This window comes from Ruditapes philippinarum, unplaced genomic scaffold (genome assembly GCF_026571515.1).
Source record: "Ruditapes philippinarum isolate M1 unplaced genomic scaffold, ASM2657151v2 ctg1042_1_1_1_1, whole genome shotgun sequence".
NCBI lineage: Eukaryota > Metazoa > Mollusca > Bivalvia > Venerida > Veneridae > Ruditapes > Ruditapes philippinarum.
Genome location: NW_026853694.1, coordinates 66441 through 87333, shown reverse-complemented (window position 1 = coordinate 87333; position 20893 = coordinate 66441). Strand labels below are relative to the sequence as shown.

At 34.1% G+C, this 20893-nt stretch overlaps 1 protein-coding gene across 1 annotated transcript in view; it reads right to left on the bottom strand.

The window, feature by feature from the left end:
- LOC132737560 (nucleoporin NUP188-like) overlaps window positions 1-20893 on the bottom strand; it is a 63821-nt gene that overhangs the window by 12344 nt on the left and 30584 nt on the right. The window contains exons 29-40 of the mRNA XM_060724861.1: window positions 19413-19486; window positions 17488-17563; window positions 16744-16884; window positions 15590-15664; window positions 10469-10554; window positions 9887-10041; window positions 8604-8761; window positions 6761-6892; window positions 5700-5768; window positions 5122-5229; window positions 4572-4727; window positions 1820-1957 (exon numbers count right to left, since the gene is read on the bottom strand). Coding sequence (XP_060580844.1) covers window positions 1820-1957; window positions 4572-4727; window positions 5122-5229; window positions 5700-5768; window positions 6761-6892; window positions 8604-8761; window positions 9887-10041; window positions 10469-10554; window positions 15590-15664; window positions 16744-16884; window positions 17488-17563; window positions 19413-19486 — 1368 coding nt within the window. The remainder of the gene's footprint in view (window positions 1-1819; window positions 1958-4571; window positions 4728-5121; window positions 5230-5699; window positions 5769-6760; window positions 6893-8603; window positions 8762-9886; window positions 10042-10468; window positions 10555-15589; window positions 15665-16743; window positions 16885-17487; window positions 17564-19412; window positions 19487-20893) is intronic.

Genomic DNA, 20893 nt, shown 5'->3' with positions numbered 1-20893 from the left:
TAGGGGTCATCTACTAATCATGACTAACCTCCATGCCAAATATGAAGACTAAGGGTCAAAGGAATCTTAAGTTATTGGGCGGACAAGAAAAAACCGACGGACGGCCGGACAAGCTGATTCCAGTATACCCCCCTTACAACTTTGTTGTGCGGGGGTAAAATGATCCAAATATACATACATTCATTGATATACCAGGTAAATTGTTCTAGAACAGAATATTATTATTCATCATATTTAAATATTCATTCTAGATCACTTAGAACTTTATCAACATTTTCTTTCAAGCAATATTTTTTATAAGAGTATCCAAATTATACAATTTTATTGTTTTTAATTAACTATAGTTGTAATACTTATGGCAAACAGGCGTTCTTGTAGGCCAATTCACCTTAAAACATATTGACTAAAACCAGCAAAGTGTCTTACAGGAGAACGATGCTCTGAAGAGCAAATGCCAAAAATGCAGGTTTTTTTTCCAGGATTTTGGGAACATGACCCATACCCATGGAATTGGGAATTTCAGCGGTGTTTTGATTAAAATTGGGGAAAAATGCATGACTGAAATTTTGCAATGTTTAAATGAAGTAAACAATCACTGTCTAGGATGGCATCTTCAAACATTTAAGCACTATTACAGTGAAGAAGCCCTTATTTTCAAAGATTTTAGAATTTTTATTCAATATTATTATTTTGTAACTTTCAATTGGGAATTTTTTCCTGTGGATTGGGAAAATAATATACTATTTTCAATGGGGAATATGACCTAATAACGACTATAAAATAAGCAAAAAAAAAAAGCCCTGAAATGGTAAAAGGGGCTATTTATTTTCTTATGTCTAGCCACTTAGCCATAAACTCAATCCAAATACAAAATAACTTAGTGCATTTTATTATTTTAATTTTATATTAAGACTAGTCATGTTAAACTGTTATTTTATTTTTGAAAGTGTTTGCACACAATCTATTCTAGTTTGATTGTGCAGGAAGCTTATAAACAATATTCTGTTCCATTAATCTGCCTTTTTATAACCTTAGTGCTTTTAGCCATATACATTTGTAGAATCCAACAAATCCCTAAAACTCAAGTAGATGGCTAATGATTACAAGTTAATAAATTCAGAAACTTAGCAATGGACTGCACCAAATGATCTTGTGTGGTGGCATAGCTGAGTGGTTAATGCCACAGAATAGTTATCTAATAATCGCTAACTGCAAAGGTTCAAACCCCGTCGGGGCAAGTTGTTGTTTCCTTGAGGAAGAAAATTTATACTCATTGTTTAGCTCCGTACTGGTTGGTTCTAGGAACGAATTCAAAAATGTGTCTACAAGCTTATAGCTTCCTACACAATCGAACAAAAACAAAATTCACTTAAACCATGCCGTAAAAAACGGTCATTGACATTGGTATGATCTGTGGTTAACCAACTTTGAAACATTTCATATGGACAATAACTTAGCACTTTGCCCAGAAAACTCATTTTTATGACTACTTATACTAACATATGTCACATTCTGTTCCCTCTTTTTTAGTACTTCAGTAATCATTGAAATATATCCTGATGAAGGTCTTGAAAGACCAAAACCGATAGATCCTTGAATAAACCAGTTTACAAGCCATCCTTATGTTTAATGTGTGTTCTCTCCTCTCAATTTTCTTATTTATTTAAAATAAATTCAGTATAAACCAAATGATCTCAAACAGTAATACTATTGTTTGTTTTTTCATTTTACGCCTTTTCCCAACAGTATTTCAGTAATATAGGCGGGTAATTTCCTAACCATCGTTCCTGGAGATTGAAAAACTTTACTGTATACATACCAGTATTTTATTTAGAGGTTCAGGCAGATGTAATCTCCACTCTCGACTGAAGTTGGCTAGATGACTGATGAGTAAACATGTCTTCTCTACTTCACTGAATGTTTCACTACTCAAACTGAACCTCGCTATTTCTAAACACTATAGTTGAGGAGAGAGAAAAAAGCACATATCATTACAGAAGAGAAATGAAAAATTTCATCAAAAATGGAAGTGAATTGAAATATTAAATCATTTAAAGCATATATGAACTTAAAAATTCATAAAAAAACAACCTGTACTGAACTATAATTTTTATATATATGTTAACATGCCAATGCGACAACATGTATAGAGTGACTTGTATCTTTAGCAACCAATTAAAAATCACCATAATAATTTTCATTCTATATCTTTAATGTGTTAAGTGACTTTTGCTCAACTATGGCAAAATCTGGTGTTATTTTTACTTTGACTTGTACACGCACCATATACTAGGGTTGATCAATATATTCATGGATGCTATTGATAACTTAATAATTAATCAAGATATTATAAAGAATTTTCTCTATTTGGGAGAAGAATTTAATACTATTACAAATATATTGTGATTTATAAAAAAATTCTCATTTCGTTGATTATATGTATCGCCATAGCAACCCTATGCCGTACCAACGCTGCAGCTTAAAAAAGTTATATTTACCATTTTAAAATACTTAAAAATTGGCCTTATTTTGGCGCGCTTCATTAAAATATGAAAATGACTGCAACGTTCTTTCATATTGTTTATAGAACATTTTAAAAAAAACAAGTGTCGCTACGATTTCTTTTGTTTGTTGGAGATGTTAATGGAGACAGGGGTGTGTCACCAGAGAGGAGCACGACGTTGTTGGAACAGAGAGCAGTAATTAAGTTCCGTGTAAATCTTGGTATGACGCCACAGCAGACTAAGGAAAACTTGGAAAGTGTATCTTGAACAAAAAAGTGTCTTATTCGTTTGTTTATATATGGCACAAACGCTTCCATTAGGGTAGAGAAGAACTTCAGGATAATAAGAGATGCGGCAGACCAATTGAAACTTGTTACAATGAGAACGTTATGCGAGTGAAATTGAAGGCAGAGTTAAAGGGACACAAGTTTACCAGGTTCCATGATTTACAGTCCAAGACATTGTCTGTGTTGCTTTCATTTGATACTTCATTTAATAAGAACATTTTCAGTCAGCGGGTACACAGGCATGAACGATGTGTAGATGTTGGTGCTGCATTTTTTGAGAAGATGTAACGCCGACGTAACATAAGTTGCGAATGAGCTGCGGAGATCAGCTCAACATGAATTTTTGAAAACTCATTTTGGATAAAATAGACTGAAACTTACACATCAAATTGATAAATGATTGAATAAATGTCAAATATAATTAAATTAACTTTCCTTCCCCAAAAAAACAATTTATGGAGTGTGTCAACGAATATATTGATCAACCCTCGTACACTTGGATGAGCAATGAGCATATGCCACTTTAATAGCAAGATTGATGACATAGTTTCTTTAAGAACTTAATAGAGACTAAATGCATTCTTCTTATAGCACAATGCTAGAGAGTAACTACACATAGACTTTATAAGTGACTGAATATCCTTTAGTAATACTTCCCAATGTTCAGCCAAAGAAATTTCAACAATATAACGGAATATACCGTATAAGTACTTATTTCTGCGGGCTTAAAATTCTGCGATTTTGGTTAAAATTAGGGGTTTTAAATTTCTGCATATCTTATTTCTGCGGTGTCATCATTCTCGCATTGATGTTTTTTATTTTTGCGTTTTAATTTAGATATTTTTACAAAATTAACCGATACAAACAGACACCATTTCAAGATATGTTGATGTAACATGTACATTACTTCCGGTAAACATGCAGACGACTTATAATGTGTGTTCATCGTGATCACCATGTATCGGTATATAAAATATGATAAACAAGATCAACAAGGAAAGGCGGCGTTCAATGAACGCAATAAACAAAACGTTAATAAACAAAAATCAACAACATGCAATGACAACAATTAATTGTAATACTGCATGTGTATAAATATGAAGTGTGAAAAATAAACAATGGTAATATCGCACGTAGACACAATATATTGTACAAATACAAAAGGGTATGTTTATTGCACCCGTCAAACTATAATAGTTTTATTTTAAAAATAAATCAAGCTTAGGGTGAGCGAAAATCATACAAACATGATATTTTTTTAAACAAAAAGAACAAGTAAAGTTACTTTTTTTCTAATATTTTATTCATGACGGATACATTAAGAAAAATTATTCCCATCTACAAAAGCTGATAACGGTACAGGGTAACGTAATTATACAATACAGGTAGTTGACATATTTCGACATACATGTAAACATAGCGAAAGGCTTAATTTTCTGCGGTTTTTAAATCTGCTGTGTCGTTATAAACTGCAGAAATAGCAGAAATAAAGTTCCCGCAGAAAAAAGTACTTATACGGTATAATTATATAACAATATAAAAATATACATTTACTTCTTTACAAATATATTCTAAGAATACTTTTGAATAAAGGACATTTACATGTAATTTACAATGTAGTCTGTATTGTGTTTTTCACCCTAAAAGTAAATATGGTATCCTGTATTTATATTACAATCGGCAATAGCTTGACAGCATTGTCTTTGTTGCTTTTTGTGGTTTTTGTAATGACAGGTTTACTTTTTTTAAATATCATTTTATATATTCCAAACTTGCATACCTGTTGAAGCCTATCCTGATGACAACCCACAAAGTTGAAAGCATCTTCGAGGAATGAGTATTTCATGGTAGCCAGCATTGTTGTATATACGTCTAAACACAGACAATACACGTTGTGCCAGGTCACCTGTTGCTGCTTTGGTCTCGCCACTTTACCCTGCCAACCAAAAATGACACATATTCATTATTTACTTCTAGTGATGATAAGAACTTCCCTGTTTCATCAGTGTAAATGCAAATCAGCCTAAGTAACAACAGTCAGATCAGATTTTATACCATCATCTCTTCAATTCTATTATTATGATACTGGCATCCCCAAACCAATCATTGGATGGGTAAAGATTATCATAATGTTATTAATTATTATTATCATTTTTTTCCTTCTTCATATTATGTAATGAATTTGCCAAATTTTTTGTAGTCATTGCGCATTGTTTTTTATTCATTTCAGGTAAAATGAGCATCTTTGGAAAACAGTTGAAAATCTGGATAACATTCAAGATAACTTTACAAGCAAGAGATCAAAAAATGGAAAAGTAACAGTAACATACCGGTGTAGGTTTCGGACCAGGGTAAGAGCTGTCTCCATTCTGATAACAATATGTAATAGGTAGACAAACATGCTGAGTCAGTCCTGCCATGGCTAAACATTCAGCACCCTGGAAAATATGGAACAATTATATACACAAGCCTAACATTAGAGTAAATAAATTTAATATATATTAGTTTAGTAATGACAAAAAGTTGAAAATAATTTCAATTATTTCCATGTCTGCTTTTTGAAACTAACCAGTACTTCTGTTATAATTAGGGGGGGGGGGGGGGGGGGGGGGGACATGATTTTCAATCTGATTTGGGCTCAAACCCATGATCTCTGAGGTGAAAGGCAGACAATTTAATCACCTAGACACCACCACTCTACTGTATTTTGGGAGCTCTACAATAAGCATAGAAAGGTGATACCATTCCTTTTACTTTAACTACTGGACCATGGAGACTCGCCCTTGGTACAAGGCAGATAATGTGGATTAGATATTGTACAATTTGTACAGAAGACAACTTTTAATGATATTAGCTGTTCATTTATTTAACGAGTGAACAATGGTACATAGTTAAAATGTGACAATACCTTTTTGTCCTGTGCTATGGTAAGGAACAGTATGAACAATGGCTGTAGATAATGTAAGCCCTCCAGTGACTGCAAACATATAATATTCATAAAATCAACTAAAACTGCAATGGGAAAATAATATTTAACAGAAATAACACTACTAAACCAAAGAAATAACACAGTATCAGATAAATTAAGTGAACAATATGGATATAACATGATCTTTTATTTATTGAAAGAGTATAATTGTAAACACAAATGTTCCAACTTTACCTCAAGGTCAAGGTTAAAAGTTTGATTTTTTAGCCCTTAATCTATACAGTTAAACCTGTGAACAAAGGTCAGTCAAAGAAGAGAACAAACATGACATTTACAAACAGGTGGTCTATATTTTGAGGTTACCCTGTTCTATTTAATCAAGTCTGGTCAATTAGCAGCTTTACGTACAGTGTGAATTTATTCAAAGGTGGTCCTTAGCACAGGATTTACTGTACTGTTTTAAAATAAGCATGTAAAATCAAACATTAATCCCCATCTTAACTATTTATTTAGTCTCTATAATTTTTACAGGTTATTCTATATTGCCCTACACAGTGAGGAATATAAGGACGTTATACTAGCTGTCAGTACAGACCAGAATATCTAGCTTGAGGGTAACTGTTTACTGCTGTAACAAGGCTCTGCTCAGTTTCTATTAAACAGCAATCAGAGAGTTAGATATTCCTGTCTGTGAGGACTGCCCATGTTTAATTCCTTTTCTTGCATATTACATTATAATCATACATCGAGAAATTACGGAAACTTATATTTTCATTTAGCACATTTTTTCTTATAGTATTATAGAGTTTAAAACTTCATTCATAACAACAAAACGATGTCATCCTAAAATCACAATTCATTCATAAAAGGCTTGTGTGAATAACATCATTTAAAACATGCGACTTATCTTGCATGGAGGGGTGGTGGGGGGTGTAAGACTGTTTTTTTCTAGCACCGGTGTAACCAGTAGACAATCTTGTCTGATATACAAAAAAAAAGGTTTTCATAGATGGTAGCCACAGTACTTATGCCATACATACCTTGAGATAAATTTCTGCCGAAGACAGTAAGGCGGGCAGTACCATGTTTTCTTGTAGTATAGGCAACCATATCTCACTGTCTCGGACATGATGTATCAATTCCTCCACGGTACAGCATGCTACTGTCTGTAACTGAAAGTACATAAACTTACATGAAATATTTAAAGATAAAAATTCTTTAAAATTAGAATATCAACATTTAGGTTATGTAAATATGGAAATTTTTCAGCAATTATAGGTGGTTTAGGGCTTCCAATACCATACATTATAATTTTAACTTCCTCAGATAAAACAATCAATGTGGTTTACAAACAAACAGCAGTGAAGAGGAGTGTTTTCAAGAAACAAACCTTCAATATTCTACTGCAAAAACTGCTACTACCGTAACACTGTTTCTCAATGATACATCTGCACTTATATTGGGCAAGTGTCATTTACCATAACCATTTAGCAATGGAGGTCATGTAACATTTTAAAGTCAGTAATTATGCCATTTGGCCATTCAGGCAAAGATAATTTTCAAAATCATATGGCCAATTATATGACATGGCTGTTGAAAAGAATCCGGGTCAGCTCGGCCCTAATACGTACTCGGCCCCCGAGTCAGCTCGGCCCTATTCCAACTCGGCACGGGTCAACTCGGCCCACTTTTTAATTATTAATATTAAGGTTTGTGTTATCACTATTTATTGTTATTATGAAATTATTTATAAAACACGGATTGACAGTTTCAGAGGCTTTTCTTATCAGTAGAATTGCGAGTAAAGATTACCGATTGTGTATCTCAGTGTATGTCTGACTCGTGGTAGGTGGTAGGTTTTACCGTAAATTTAAATACATTCAGTGTCAAACAATGTGTTGAAATATATACTGAGAGAAAGCTAAGATCACCAGCTTTAAATTGGTGTAACAAATTTTAAAATCGGACATTTAATCGCCCCAAACTAGCGATTTAAACACGGCTAAATTTGCATTCTTTTGCGAGCGAAGGGAAACTAAGGATAACAACTTTTGCTTTTTCACTCGATATACCTCGGTTATTTACGCAGTTCAACAGAGAGAGTTTATAAATATAAGACAAATAAATAATTTTTTTTTTCTAAATATACTTTATTTCGGCAGAAGTACAATGTATAATTATATAATAATAAGATATTTCTTATTATTCATTTACCGTAACAACATGCAAAGCAAAGTTAATACGTTATATATATTTTGTAAAGGGGGCCGAGTTGACCCGTGCCGAGTTGACCCGTGCCGAGTTGGTATAGGGCCGAGTTGACTCTTTTCCGTTGAAAACATTTTTAAAAACTATTGACTTAAATCATTCAAGCATAAGAGTCCCTGTAAAAAATGGAATATAATCTATCAGTCATTAGAGACCCTGTAAAACTATGGACTTAAATCATTCAGCCATAAGAGCCCTGCAAAACTATGGAACATTATCATTCAGCCATTAGAGACCATGTGAAACTATGGAGCATTATCATTCAGCCATTTGTGATTCTGCTATTAGAGGCCCTGTAAAATGATGGATATAATTATTTACCCATAAGAGGCATTGTTAAACTATGGATTATAATATTTAACAATTAGAAGTCAACAATGAATAAGCTATCAGAGGTCCATTAACAATATGAAATAAGAAACTATCAGCCATTAAAAGCCCTGTAAATCTATGGATTATAATGATTCAGCCATTAGAGGCCCTGTAAAACTACTGACTATAATTAACAGGCATTAGAGGTCCTGCAAAACTATGGAATATAATCATGCAGCTCTTAAAGGCCCTGTAAAACTATGGACTATAATCATTCAGCCATTAAGGCCAAGTAATTCAAACCTTCAATCTATGGTCTGTATGAGCGAATGATTTCTCTGTATTCTCCAGACTCTCTCTCAGTTTCTGTAGCTCTTTAACTGATGGCAGTTCTCTTGTACTTTGTAATAACACCTCACATGTAGACACCAGAATAGGACCTAACTTCTGAACGTCTACTCCTGTGAAATACAAGCAGGTTAGCAAATGTCATATACACATGTAGAATAGCAACAGTGTGGAATTATTGGGATCGAATAAAAAATGAGTTGAAATAAATATGAATTTTTTCAGATACGTTATCAAAGAGTAAATAATGTTGCCTTCACAATTTGTGATTATATTTTGTTTATAAAATGTCACTTTCTCAACTTAATCTCTGAGGATCCCTGATTTATTAGATGTTTGTTTGTTTGATTGGGTTTTATGTCAGACCGACACAGTATGTCATATGGCGATGTTGCAGCTTTACTGGTGGAGGAGGGCCTCAGGTACCTGTCCAAGCATTATTTCAGGCACAAACGGGCACCGGTGCAAAACCACCAACGATTCGTACAAAGTCCCTCTCGGGATTCGAACCCAAAGCGGTGAGGGGCAAGTATTAGATCTTCAGGAGAATTATTGCATACTGGGCACATGTACTATACACACACATTTTGTGTGCCCTTGAAATTACTATTATAGTACATAAACTATTGAATGAACTAGTTATGCTCTACCGAACTTACTCAAATAGGCATCTGATGTAAGGTACTACAGTATACATGTCCAAGAGCCAAAAAAAACCTTTTTTATGTACAGGTGCATACATGTTATCTACTGGTACCATAAAACAATAAATAACATTTTTATTTCATTTTTTTTTTTAATGGGGGAAGGGGGGGGGGGGGTTGGGTTACATATTGCCAACACAGAAGAGGTCATGTGATGACTTTCCAGCTTTACTGGTGGAGGAAGACTTTGAGTGCCTCTCCAAGAATTATTTCAGACATAAACAGGTTAACTAATAACAACTTTCCAACTTTACTGGTGGAGGAAGACTACAAGTTCCCCTCCAAGCATTATTTCAGACATAAACAGGTTAACTAATAACAACTTTCCAACTTTACTGGTGGAGGAAGACTACAAGTTCCCCTCCAAGCATTATTTCAGACATAAACAGGCAAACTAATAACAACTTTCCAACTTTACTGGTGGAGGAAGACTACAAGTTCCCCTCCAAGCATTATTTCAGACATAAACAGGCAAACTAATAACTGTAGACAAAAATAGCAACTATAACTGTAGTGATGATCTACCATACTTACTCTTATGAGCGTCCAGTCTGAGATACTGTAGTATGGCTGTAATAGATCCAAGTAGACCTATCTGTACAGATGGTATTATCATATCTCCACTTGACATTGTCAAGGTCAAGGTCTCTAGTGTCCGATCTAGTACTTGCCGCCACACCTTGATAGAACTAAAAAGAAAAATGTGTGTAATTGCCAACAAATGAAATCTTTATCATACAAGAACCGGGTGATGCTCCCTGAGTAGGTTTTGGACACAGAAAAGTATACCTTTTTAAGTGTCAGAGTTATGTCCCGGACAAATTGTAAAAATAATCAAAAGGGCAATAGTTCCAAAATAAAGCAAGGCAGAGTGACGGTTCTTGTGCATTGCACATCTACTCAATGAGATCTATCCACCCACAAAATTTAATGTTGACACTTCTTGTTATTTCAGTTACGTCCAAGACAAGAATAGCGGACGGAGGGACGGACTGATAAAGCAGCGACTATATGCTCACCCTTCGGAGAGTTTAATAAATGCCAGTTCAAGAAAACTTGCTTAAATATTATTTCAAGAAAACAGAAAAATAAATGCTTTCACACTAGCATGAATACCTTGTCCATCTCTTTACAAGAGTAAAGAAGAGAGCACTGCATGTCTGAGCAAGTTTGTGTCGAAGTTCTGACAGTGAGTTGGTAAACTGAAAAATAAAATATGTCATTTATTTTTGCATAGAAATGAATTGATAGGTCGCAATTTTTACAATAGTTACCTCCCTTACCAAAAGTGGCAGCCATTTTGGGGGTGGGGTTCAATATTCGACATAATGTAATTGACAATACATATGATTATAGCACTAATATGTTAATTTTTTTATCAAATTTCATAAACATGATTGATTTTTATCTCATCTTAAAGCTACATGCCTCCATATGAGTAAAAATATTTCAATGAAATCGAATTTTAAGTGTAATAGATGACCAAATTTACTTTATATAAGTACTATATTTCTATTTAATTCTGATATCTTAATTTCCATTATGCTAGTACTGATACTTTACAATCACCTTTGAAACACTATACGATCACTTTTCTTGTTTAAAGTTAGGCAATATTATTACGCTGCTAAACAATAAGTATTGGAATCATTTGGCACTTTTTGCCAACTTAAATTTATCCCATTTCTGTATGTTAATTGCTATTAACAAGTGTCTGTTAATTAACATGTTTATAACGTCACTTTATGACGTCAAACTCGAACGAACACTTGGACGTGAAGGTTTGACGTCATAAAAAGACAAGAAGCGCTCTGAACCACCATTGCGGTAAGCCGTTGTTTTCATTTCTCCGGAAGTTTTCCGATTTTCTTTTATTCCCCCTACCTTATTTATTTTATATGCATGTTAATTATGAAAATATGATGACTTAAAATATTTAATACAATTCATAAAAACTTACATTTGCCTTTATAATTTATTCTCATTTCTTTTGTTTAATTTACACAAACGGTCCTGTGATATCGAACCGAAAGACTGTTCCCCGTTTACACTGGTGCCGTGACCAGGATATGCAATTGTGCTAAAATTTTCTACATATTTCTTGTAATAATTTGCAAGTTCAAGAAAACTTTTAACATCAGAAACAGACATCGGTTTTGGCCAATTTTTAACAGCATCTATTTTAGCTGGATCACAAGCCACCCCATCCCCAGATACTACATGGCCTAGATAAGCGACCTCCCTCTGAAATAATACACATTTCTTTGGTTTCAATTTTAAATTTGCTGACTTTAATCTGTCGCAGACAAGCGTTAAGTTTTCTAATGCTTTCTCAAAATGTTGTCGGCCATACACAATTATGTCGTCCAAATATACAGACAGCGTTCGAATCTCAGGCCCAACTTAGTACAAGTTTCGCATTAGACGTTCGAATGTGGCTGGACTGTTTGCTAGCCCAAATGGCATAAAATTAAAAATGAAACAAGCCTCTGTGCGTCGGCAAATGCAGTTTTTATGTTTATCATCAGTATCCATGGCAACTTGCCAAAAATCCACTAGCTAGGTCAAGAGTACTAAACCAAGAAGAACCCGCCAATTGTTCAAGAGAATCAGAAATATTAGGCAAAGGATAGGCATCTTTACGCGTAATATCATTCAACTTTCTATAATCTACACAGAATCTAACTGAATTATCTTTCTTTCGTACTAAGACAATAGGACTAGCAAAAGCAGAAATTGCTTTCTGAAATATACCATTTTCTAACATGTCATTTATTTCTTTATCGGCAATTTCACGTTGCGCAATAGGCAAACGTCTTGGAGGAAGCTTAATTGGACGGTTTATCAACCGGTGTCTATTGTATGTTTTACTACATCAGTACAAACCAAGTTTCCCATTAGGCCCTAACAAAAAAAATATCTTGGTAATTTATCAGAAAATTTCGCAATCGTTCAGATTGTGATTTCGAAAAAGATTTTCGCAAGACTTTTCATACATGGGCATTAAATGCTCCGGAAGTACATCATTTTCCATAGAAACGTTGAAATTTGTACCGTGTGAAAACTACTTCCTGCTGACGAAATTTGAGATAAATTTGCTATTTCATAACCTTGTTTCAGCTTTACAGGCTCTGAATTTAAATTCAAAATAGAGAATACAACTTCTTTGTTGTTGCTTTCTACAAGAGACCTGGCTACAAATAGATCTTTACGCTGCAAAATTTTATCATTAGTGTTCTAAACGATACCAAAAGTACATTTTCCCCATGAATCAAGTAATTTACCCTTTAATAACAATTCACATTTTGCAGGAATGCTGATCGTTTCGAAACTGAAACGCGAGTGCATACATTTGTATTTTTCTCTTTTCAACTGCACTTTGAAATTTCTTATTTTAAGAATAACCCTTGCCCCAACTAGTAGTAACATAAAATTTTTCTAGAAAGTCCTGGCCCAATAAACCATCAAATCTTATCTAACTGGGCAACAACCAAATTGTGTTCAAACATACGACCGTTAATTTTAAGCTTGAGTTTACATTGTCCGAAAAAATATTCAATGGAGTACCGTCAGCGCCTTTAAGCACAACATCTATGTTATTAGCGCTGGCAAACTAGCCAAGGATTTATAACAGTCATAGGTCAAAAATACTACAAGACGCACCAGAATCAATTAATAAATCCTTTTCACTACCATCATATAACACAGGGTAGAAACCAACAACCCTGTGAAATAGCTCTAACATTAACAGAAGGCCTTATGTTCGAATCACAATTAAAATTTTGCAAAAAGGACTGGGCTTTCGGCCTCAAACTCAGCCCGTTCTAGTTTAAAACGAATTTTGATTTGTGGTATTTTTAATTTCATTTAGGAAGCGTACATGTAGACTGCGCTGGCGCATTGCCAAGGTTGTAATTATCTTGATTGTATACTGATCTATTCTGTTTTAACGGACAGTAGGTACTAATGTGACCCTCTTTCGTGACAATTATAACATACTCTTTTGACGTCGAGCGGATCTATTTGCCCTGTCTTTTATTATTAATTCCTGACATTTTATTGACTGAAAGTGAATCAATTTTATCATTTAGAGAAGAGACAAGTTTTCTCTAGCGATGTTTGAGCATTTAACATCTTGATTTTGTACCGGACGGATATATTCGTCATTACTAGGGCTTAAAGTCGTAAACTGAGTAAATGCCTCAAACTCTGTTGCAAGAGAAAATGGCACTATCTAAGTGAAGACGGGTGCCCGAATTGCACGTGGCACCTGAGTTCTGACCTATTTAATCCCTCTATAAATTGATCTACAATTAAGGTTTCTTAAATGTTTTGTGCGGCATGTCGGGTAAGCTTTTATAACCGAGACGCTTTAAATTTATAACCATATTCAGCAGGGGATTCTTGCTATTTCGTCTCTTATTTCTAAATTCAAACTTATAACTCGAGAGGTTCTTTCACTTGGGTTGAAAACGTTTATTGAGAGTTCTCTCAGACAAGAATATGGCTCAACTCTGTTTTTTTTGAGACAATTCTTCCAAAACACATTCGCACACCGGCCTCTGAGGCAAAATTGCCAAGTTTTGGGCTTTGTCAAGTTCAGACGCACCTGTTGTAATTTGCGACCTGTTCAAAATGGCTAATAAACAAGCCAAAATCAGATTCGCCATTGAATTTATCGGGCTCCCTCTTTCTCTAACGACGAGGCAAGTTCTCAAATTGGCGATAGCCAAGATTTAGTGGCGTTATAACCTTCATTAAAATCTATCGATTGATTTTGGTTTATTATCTGTCCACAATGATGACGTGTAGGCCTACTGTTTACATTAGTGTCGTAGCCATTTTGACAGCTAGATGTACTATTCATGGACATTGCTGTTTGTGGAATTGTAGAGGCATCGTGCCAAAAATGTCCGGGCAAGGGTTTGCTCTGTTTCATTAAAATCTAATTTTCTTTTTGGAGTTTGCATTACGGATTTACTGGAGTTACCTCTCCATGGCGTGAGAAAGTCAAGCAAACTTTTGAACATAATTATTGAAGTACAGACTAGTAAAATAAATACGGAAAAATACTGATGGTAAATTTATATGTACAGTACACTACTATGATAATAATATATAAATGCACAAACGATCCTGGTCACGGTGCACCAGTGTACTTTTAATTTTTAATTTTGTTGAATTTTATTTGTGTACTTGGATTTATTGTTAATTGTTAGCCAGTCTCTAATAAGGTGTGTTGCATAACTGTTATTTATTTAACTTACACATTATTTGGTCATTTTGACCAATGTACATTGATCTAAGGTAGGGGGAGTGTAATAGATGACCAAATTTACTTTATATAAGTACTATATTTCTATTTAATTCTGATATCTTAATTTCCATTATGCTAGTACTGATACTTTACAATCACCTTTGAAACACTATACGATCACTTTTTTGTTTAAAGTTAGGCAATATTAAATTACGCTGCTAAACAATAAGTATTTGGAATCATTTGGCACTTTGCCAACTTAAATTTATCCCATTCTGTATGTTAATTGCTATTAACAAGTGTCCTGTTAATTAACATGTTTATGACGTCACTTTATGACGTCAAACTCGAACGAACACTTGGACGTGAAGGTTTGACGTCATAAAAGACAAGAAGCGCTCTGACCACCATTGCGGTAAGCCGTTGTTTTCATTTCTCGGAAGTTTTCCGATTTTCTTTTATTCCCCCTACCTTATTTATTTTATATGCATGTTAATTATGAAATATGATGACTTAAATATTTAATACAATTCATAAAACTTACATTTGCCTTTATAATTTATTCTCATTTCTTTTGTTTAATTTACACAAACGGTCCTGTGATATCGAACCGAAAGACTGTTCCCCGTTTACATAAGAAAAATGTACTAAAATTTTAGGAAAGTAAAAAGATTCAAGATTCGAGTAATTTTTTAACTGTTCTGTGTGATAAATGACTGATTTTCCAGTATTTACAACTATATTTCTAATGGGTTAGTAACACTGTAAAAACTATTTATGCATATTTTGACCACTTTTTGGTATGTTACAAGGATTGTAAGACTTAGTGCCATTCAAAATGTGTAAATTGCTTCCTTTTGGTTACTTAACAATATCAAACATTCAGATACATATTCAAAATTTTCATCAAATTGTCATCAATATTAGTCTCTATTGCTGACAGCTCTTTATATTGGAGATATGAAAAATTTACAATTCACCTGTGCATGTATGGCTTCCAAAAGGTCAACTATAATAAGTTCCTTCAAACCATCATCCAGCTTTAGTTCCACGACCTGCGAAAAAACAACAACAATTTAATATATCAGCCTCTTTTATACACAAAAATTAAAAGTCTATATCCAATTTCTTATTCATCATGTTAGAAGATCAAGTCAGCAAATGCAAAACTTCAACAAGAATTTTTTTTAAAGTTCATAAATGACCATACCGGTTATTATGTTTAAGCCCATGCTAGAGTTCTGGGCCTTGAATACTGACCTCATTTTATGATTTCAAATAAATTGTGTGAAGTAACAATTTGTTTGTTTGTTTCATTTTACACCTTTTCCCAACAGTATTTCAGTCATATAGGCAGGTAGTTTCCTAACCATCGTTCCTGGAGAGTTACACCAGTACTAGACTACCTTCCTCCGCGCTAATCTACCAAAGCATCTCCCAGGGATCGAACCCATGCCAGAGAGGTAACTGGATTAGAAGTCATCTACTCAGAAAATAACTTGAGCGTTTGATAAGATATGATGACTTGTTGTACAACAAGTTGCGTGTAAAACCTTAACCAACTTGTAATACTGACATCTATGCTGTGGAGTGAGTAGGTTCACCTTCCTTTTATTCCAATAGTCGAACTAAAAATCAAAAACCTTCCTTTACAATGTTTCTTGGCTTAACATATTATCATATTTTATTTAGAAGTGATTAATTTAGAAGAATTGGTTGTCAAGTAATTAGTCTTAACTGTTTTGACATACAAGGTCAAATGAACTATACAAAGTCAATATGACCTTGACCTTTAATCCAGCGACCTCAAAATTAATAGGGGTCATTTACTGGCCAAGAACAATACACCTGTGAAGTTTGAGAGCAAAGGGTCTATGGCTTGGCGAGACATTGGTTTGGAAACCTGTTTGACATACAAGGTCAATATGATATTAACCCCACAATCAGTAGGGATCATCTACTCCCCAAGACCAATGCAGCTGGTCTATCGGACTGACTGACTGGCCCATAAGTGCAAAGCAAAAAATAACCCACTTCTTCGAAAGGGAGGGGGGGGGGGGGGGTGGGGGGTCGGGGCAGGGCACAATTATTAATTAACTATATTTGGTTCATTGACTACATAAGGGATACTTACATTAATCTTTGCTAGAACAACTAGGAAATTCTTCCAGGCTAGAAGCAGTTTGTGTATGGGATGATCTGTGCAGTCTGTGCTTGTGTCCATAGAGTTGTCATGTGACCCTTCGTCTGCTTCCTTTATACAATCTGTGATATACTGTCATTGAAAAAATTAAAACTATATTATCTGAAGCCAGTTTAGACAAAAAAAAATACTTCCTTCAATAGAAAAATGTTTGTATATTTCCCCATAAGCAGATGACACATGTGCGAAATCATCTCTCTAAATGGTTAAATGCCTACTTAAAATAGAAGCAATATATATTTTGTTCCAGAACCAAAGAGTTATTCTATTAACATACAATATTAAAATTATTATTATAGTAAAAGTGTTACTGGATTTGTGAATACTTTCTTACTCACTTAATATAATTTTCCTTAATAGATGTTATCCGGAACATAGTTAATATGGGTAATTTTAATCAAATTCAAGGCTTCAAACAAATTTTCACAATAAAAGCTTCACAGTGAACTACCATTCACAGACGAGAGACAAACTTGGTATGCTTATTATTGAAGCATTTGCTAAGTTGTAACAGTAAGTTTGTTTGTAACCTGGGATAGATGGGGAAAAAAAACAACAACATTTGCTGAACTCTGGTGGGTTTTTTTCTTTCTATTCTTCCTTTTGTGAAAAAAAGTATTAATTTGCCTAGAGTGTGTTCAGCTTTAATTGTATTAGATAGTATGAAATACTTACTGTTGACCAGTACTTGACCCTCCCTTTCTCTGCCAGTTCTTTCAGGATCTTTGAAAGATTATTATCAATCTTCGTACTGGAAGAAGAAAAACACACCAATAAAACAGCTTATCACACCCTAAATCCTTAAGATTCACTGTCCAATCACTTTTTATGGCACATACGTCTAAGCTATGTGTTGTTTTGACTGTTTCAATGACTAAGTTAAGTGCTCGAGCATCACACTAAATGCTGTATTCCTGTACATACCGGACACAGCGCTTGAATGATTAAATGAGAATTTCTTGCTTTTCACATGCTGAAATGCACTTTAAGACACCTTATCCATCTTTTCACACCAATTTATATACCAGAATGAATGAAAAATGTCAGAATCGGCAAAAAAAAACGCTATTTTTCTACTTTGTAATCATGATTTCTGAAAGCGTCTACAGGTGAAGATACAACACTGTAGTGATTTAAATCCATTTAAAATACACCCCTGAATACAAAAGCATGTGGCTGTCGATGTGGCTGCATGGCCAAGTGGTTAACGCGTCAGACTAGTAATCTATTGATCGCTAGCCGCATGGGCTCAAAACAGGTCGGAGGAAAGTCGTTGCTTCCTTGAGCAAGAAACTTTACACCAATTGCTCAATACTGGTTGGTTCCAGGAACTGATTCGAAAATGTGTCTATATTCGAAAGTGTGTCTATAAGCTTAGAGCTTCCTACACAATGAAACTAAAATAAATTCTGTATAATAAACCAATACAAAAGCAATCTAAAATTTTTTTATTTCTCATACCTAGTATAATCGTGAAACTAAATCTATTTTATACAGTCAAGACTGCCTTAGCGACCCCCTGGTTTAAACGACTCCCTGTCTTATCCGACCTTGTTTCAGTACTCCCAACGTATTTTCCTATATAAATGGTCTGAATTAAACGACTCCCTGTCATATGTGACAAGCGACCTTAATTGTCTGGTCCCAATGCAATGTTTGGTCTGATTTAAACGACTTTCACACCTTTTTATTATCCGTTAATCAGAAAAGAATACCTATTTTAACACCCAGAGGGCCAAAATAATTAAGTCCAATTATAATCCAGTAGCAAACAAAGTCTAACACACCTCTATCTCAATTACACAATTAGCGTGTATATACCGGTAGATACATGCAGGTACCAAGTGACGTAGCGTCTGTTCATGGAAAGCATGATCTAAATCAATGTGTGTGTAATGTACAAAATGGCCTGAGTACTTGTGTTAATTTTTTTTAATTATAGAGTGCCCACTGGAAGATTTTTTAGGCAGCATTTTTTAAATTTACCTTTCTATGGCTGCATAATTAATACGGAAAAAATATTGATACCGAACCAGAAAAAGCTTTGGATATGGAAAATTGTTTTTAAGATCCTGTAACACAATTTTTTCCTGGTTTTATTTCATAAAATATGATGCTCAAATTAAGATTTGTCAATATTGTAAGTTCAAATAAGCATTATTATATAAAGATATCCCCAATTTAACATTTCATGTAAATAAAGGCCATTAAGGGAGGTAATTAGAACTTTATTTTCTATACAGTCTAAGTCAAATTTTCCAATAAGAAATCAATGCATGTAATTTATTGATTAAATATAATGTGAACAAATATTTGCAGTACACATTTTACATATTCTTTGATGTTTGAAAATTGTTTTATTTGCATAATTATATCCATATATTTGTTTGCAAGATACGTAAACACAGTAACAATATCAATCACAAAACATACAGGATCTGTAAGTCACATTGGTATATAGCTATAGACAGATAGATGATATTTAAATTTAATTTTCTTTGAGACTGTATTTAGAGACTCCCTGTCATGTGCGACCTTTTTCTGAAGATCCCTTGGAAAGTCACATATGACAGTCTCGACTGTAGTTACTAATGACATACCTATTTGTAACATAAATCTCCTGGGCCAGTACTTTAAAGATATAAGACACTGTCTTCAGTTTGAATGTCAGCATCTGAAATAAAAATAATGTATTATAAGCCATGTCAGATTTAATATTGGACTTTTGTAAATATTGTGTAGTATGTTGACTTTGTAAAAAATATTAACTTTTATTGTATACAGAACAAAATATTCGGTTGCTATTTTGAGTGGTTTTGGCGATGATTTTATGCATGCTCCACTCACTTGTAATAAATTATACTGAACATTTTTTTTTTCTACGTATTCTCTAACCATTTGAAAATTGCAAAATAAACACAAAAATAAAATCCACAGGCAGTGGCCATCATATTCATGTGCCAGTTTTTAATACTTGTTCATGAAGAGCAAACTAAAGTAAGTTTATTATTTCATAATTTATGCCTTAAATTATCGGTAATTGCCTCAGTATAACCCTTTGAAAATTAAGTACCACATAAATGTAAAAGTTGCTACCTATCATATAGGTATTAAAATCCAATGAAAACATAAAAACATCCCTATTCTTGACCAGTGACCGTTAAAATGAGATTCAATGATCAACATAGGAATAATTCTCCAGTTATAAGTGCAAGAGTTATGAATCATAGCACATGTGATGAGGGTAATATTTATAAACAACTACTTGTCCAAATGTTTTAAGTACTCAGATCCTTTAAGTAATCAGAAAGGACAAACTGAACAATATTTCAAGGCATAAAAACAAAAATGTTTAGTCTGAATATGGATGCTTAAGCTGTAGTATAAGAACAGCTCGGCATAAACTTTATTTTGCCTTTTTAATGCCGATTTTAACATATTTTTGTTCATATTTTGGCAGTCAATCCATCTAATTGGCTTTTCTGGATTTTGTTTGTTTATTTGTTGGTTTTTGGTTTTACATCGCAACCTCACTGTCTAGGTCATATGGCAACGTTCCATCTTAACTGGTGGAGGAAGACCTCAGGTGCCCCTTCGCGCATTATTTCAGGCACGAACAGGCACCTTAGTAGAACCATCGACGTTCCGAAAGCTAGTGGAAAATTCCCCCATGAAGAATTAAGTCCTGTCGGATTCAAACCCCCAGGGTTTAAATGCAAAAGGTTTGAAGTCAACTATTAGCCACCCGCCAAAACCCCCCAGGGTTTTCTTGCCAGTATGACCCGTAATACCCCCCTCCCCAGGGGACAGCTATTTATCTTGAATACGGTGAAAGGGAAAAGGACATTAATCAATTTTGAGATTGTCACGTAGAAATTACGCCCCAAAGGGTCTAACCCGCTACCCCCGGACTATTTAAAGCCCTCTTAAAAAAATTAAAAATTTTTAAAAAAAAAAGAAACCTTTTTCGGGAGTTTAAGATCTTTCAGTCGTCCCAACCGGGTCGGCCAAAAATATTTAAATAGGATAAAATAAGGATAAAAAAAAACATAATTAGTGAAGTGCTGAAAGAGTCATTTGG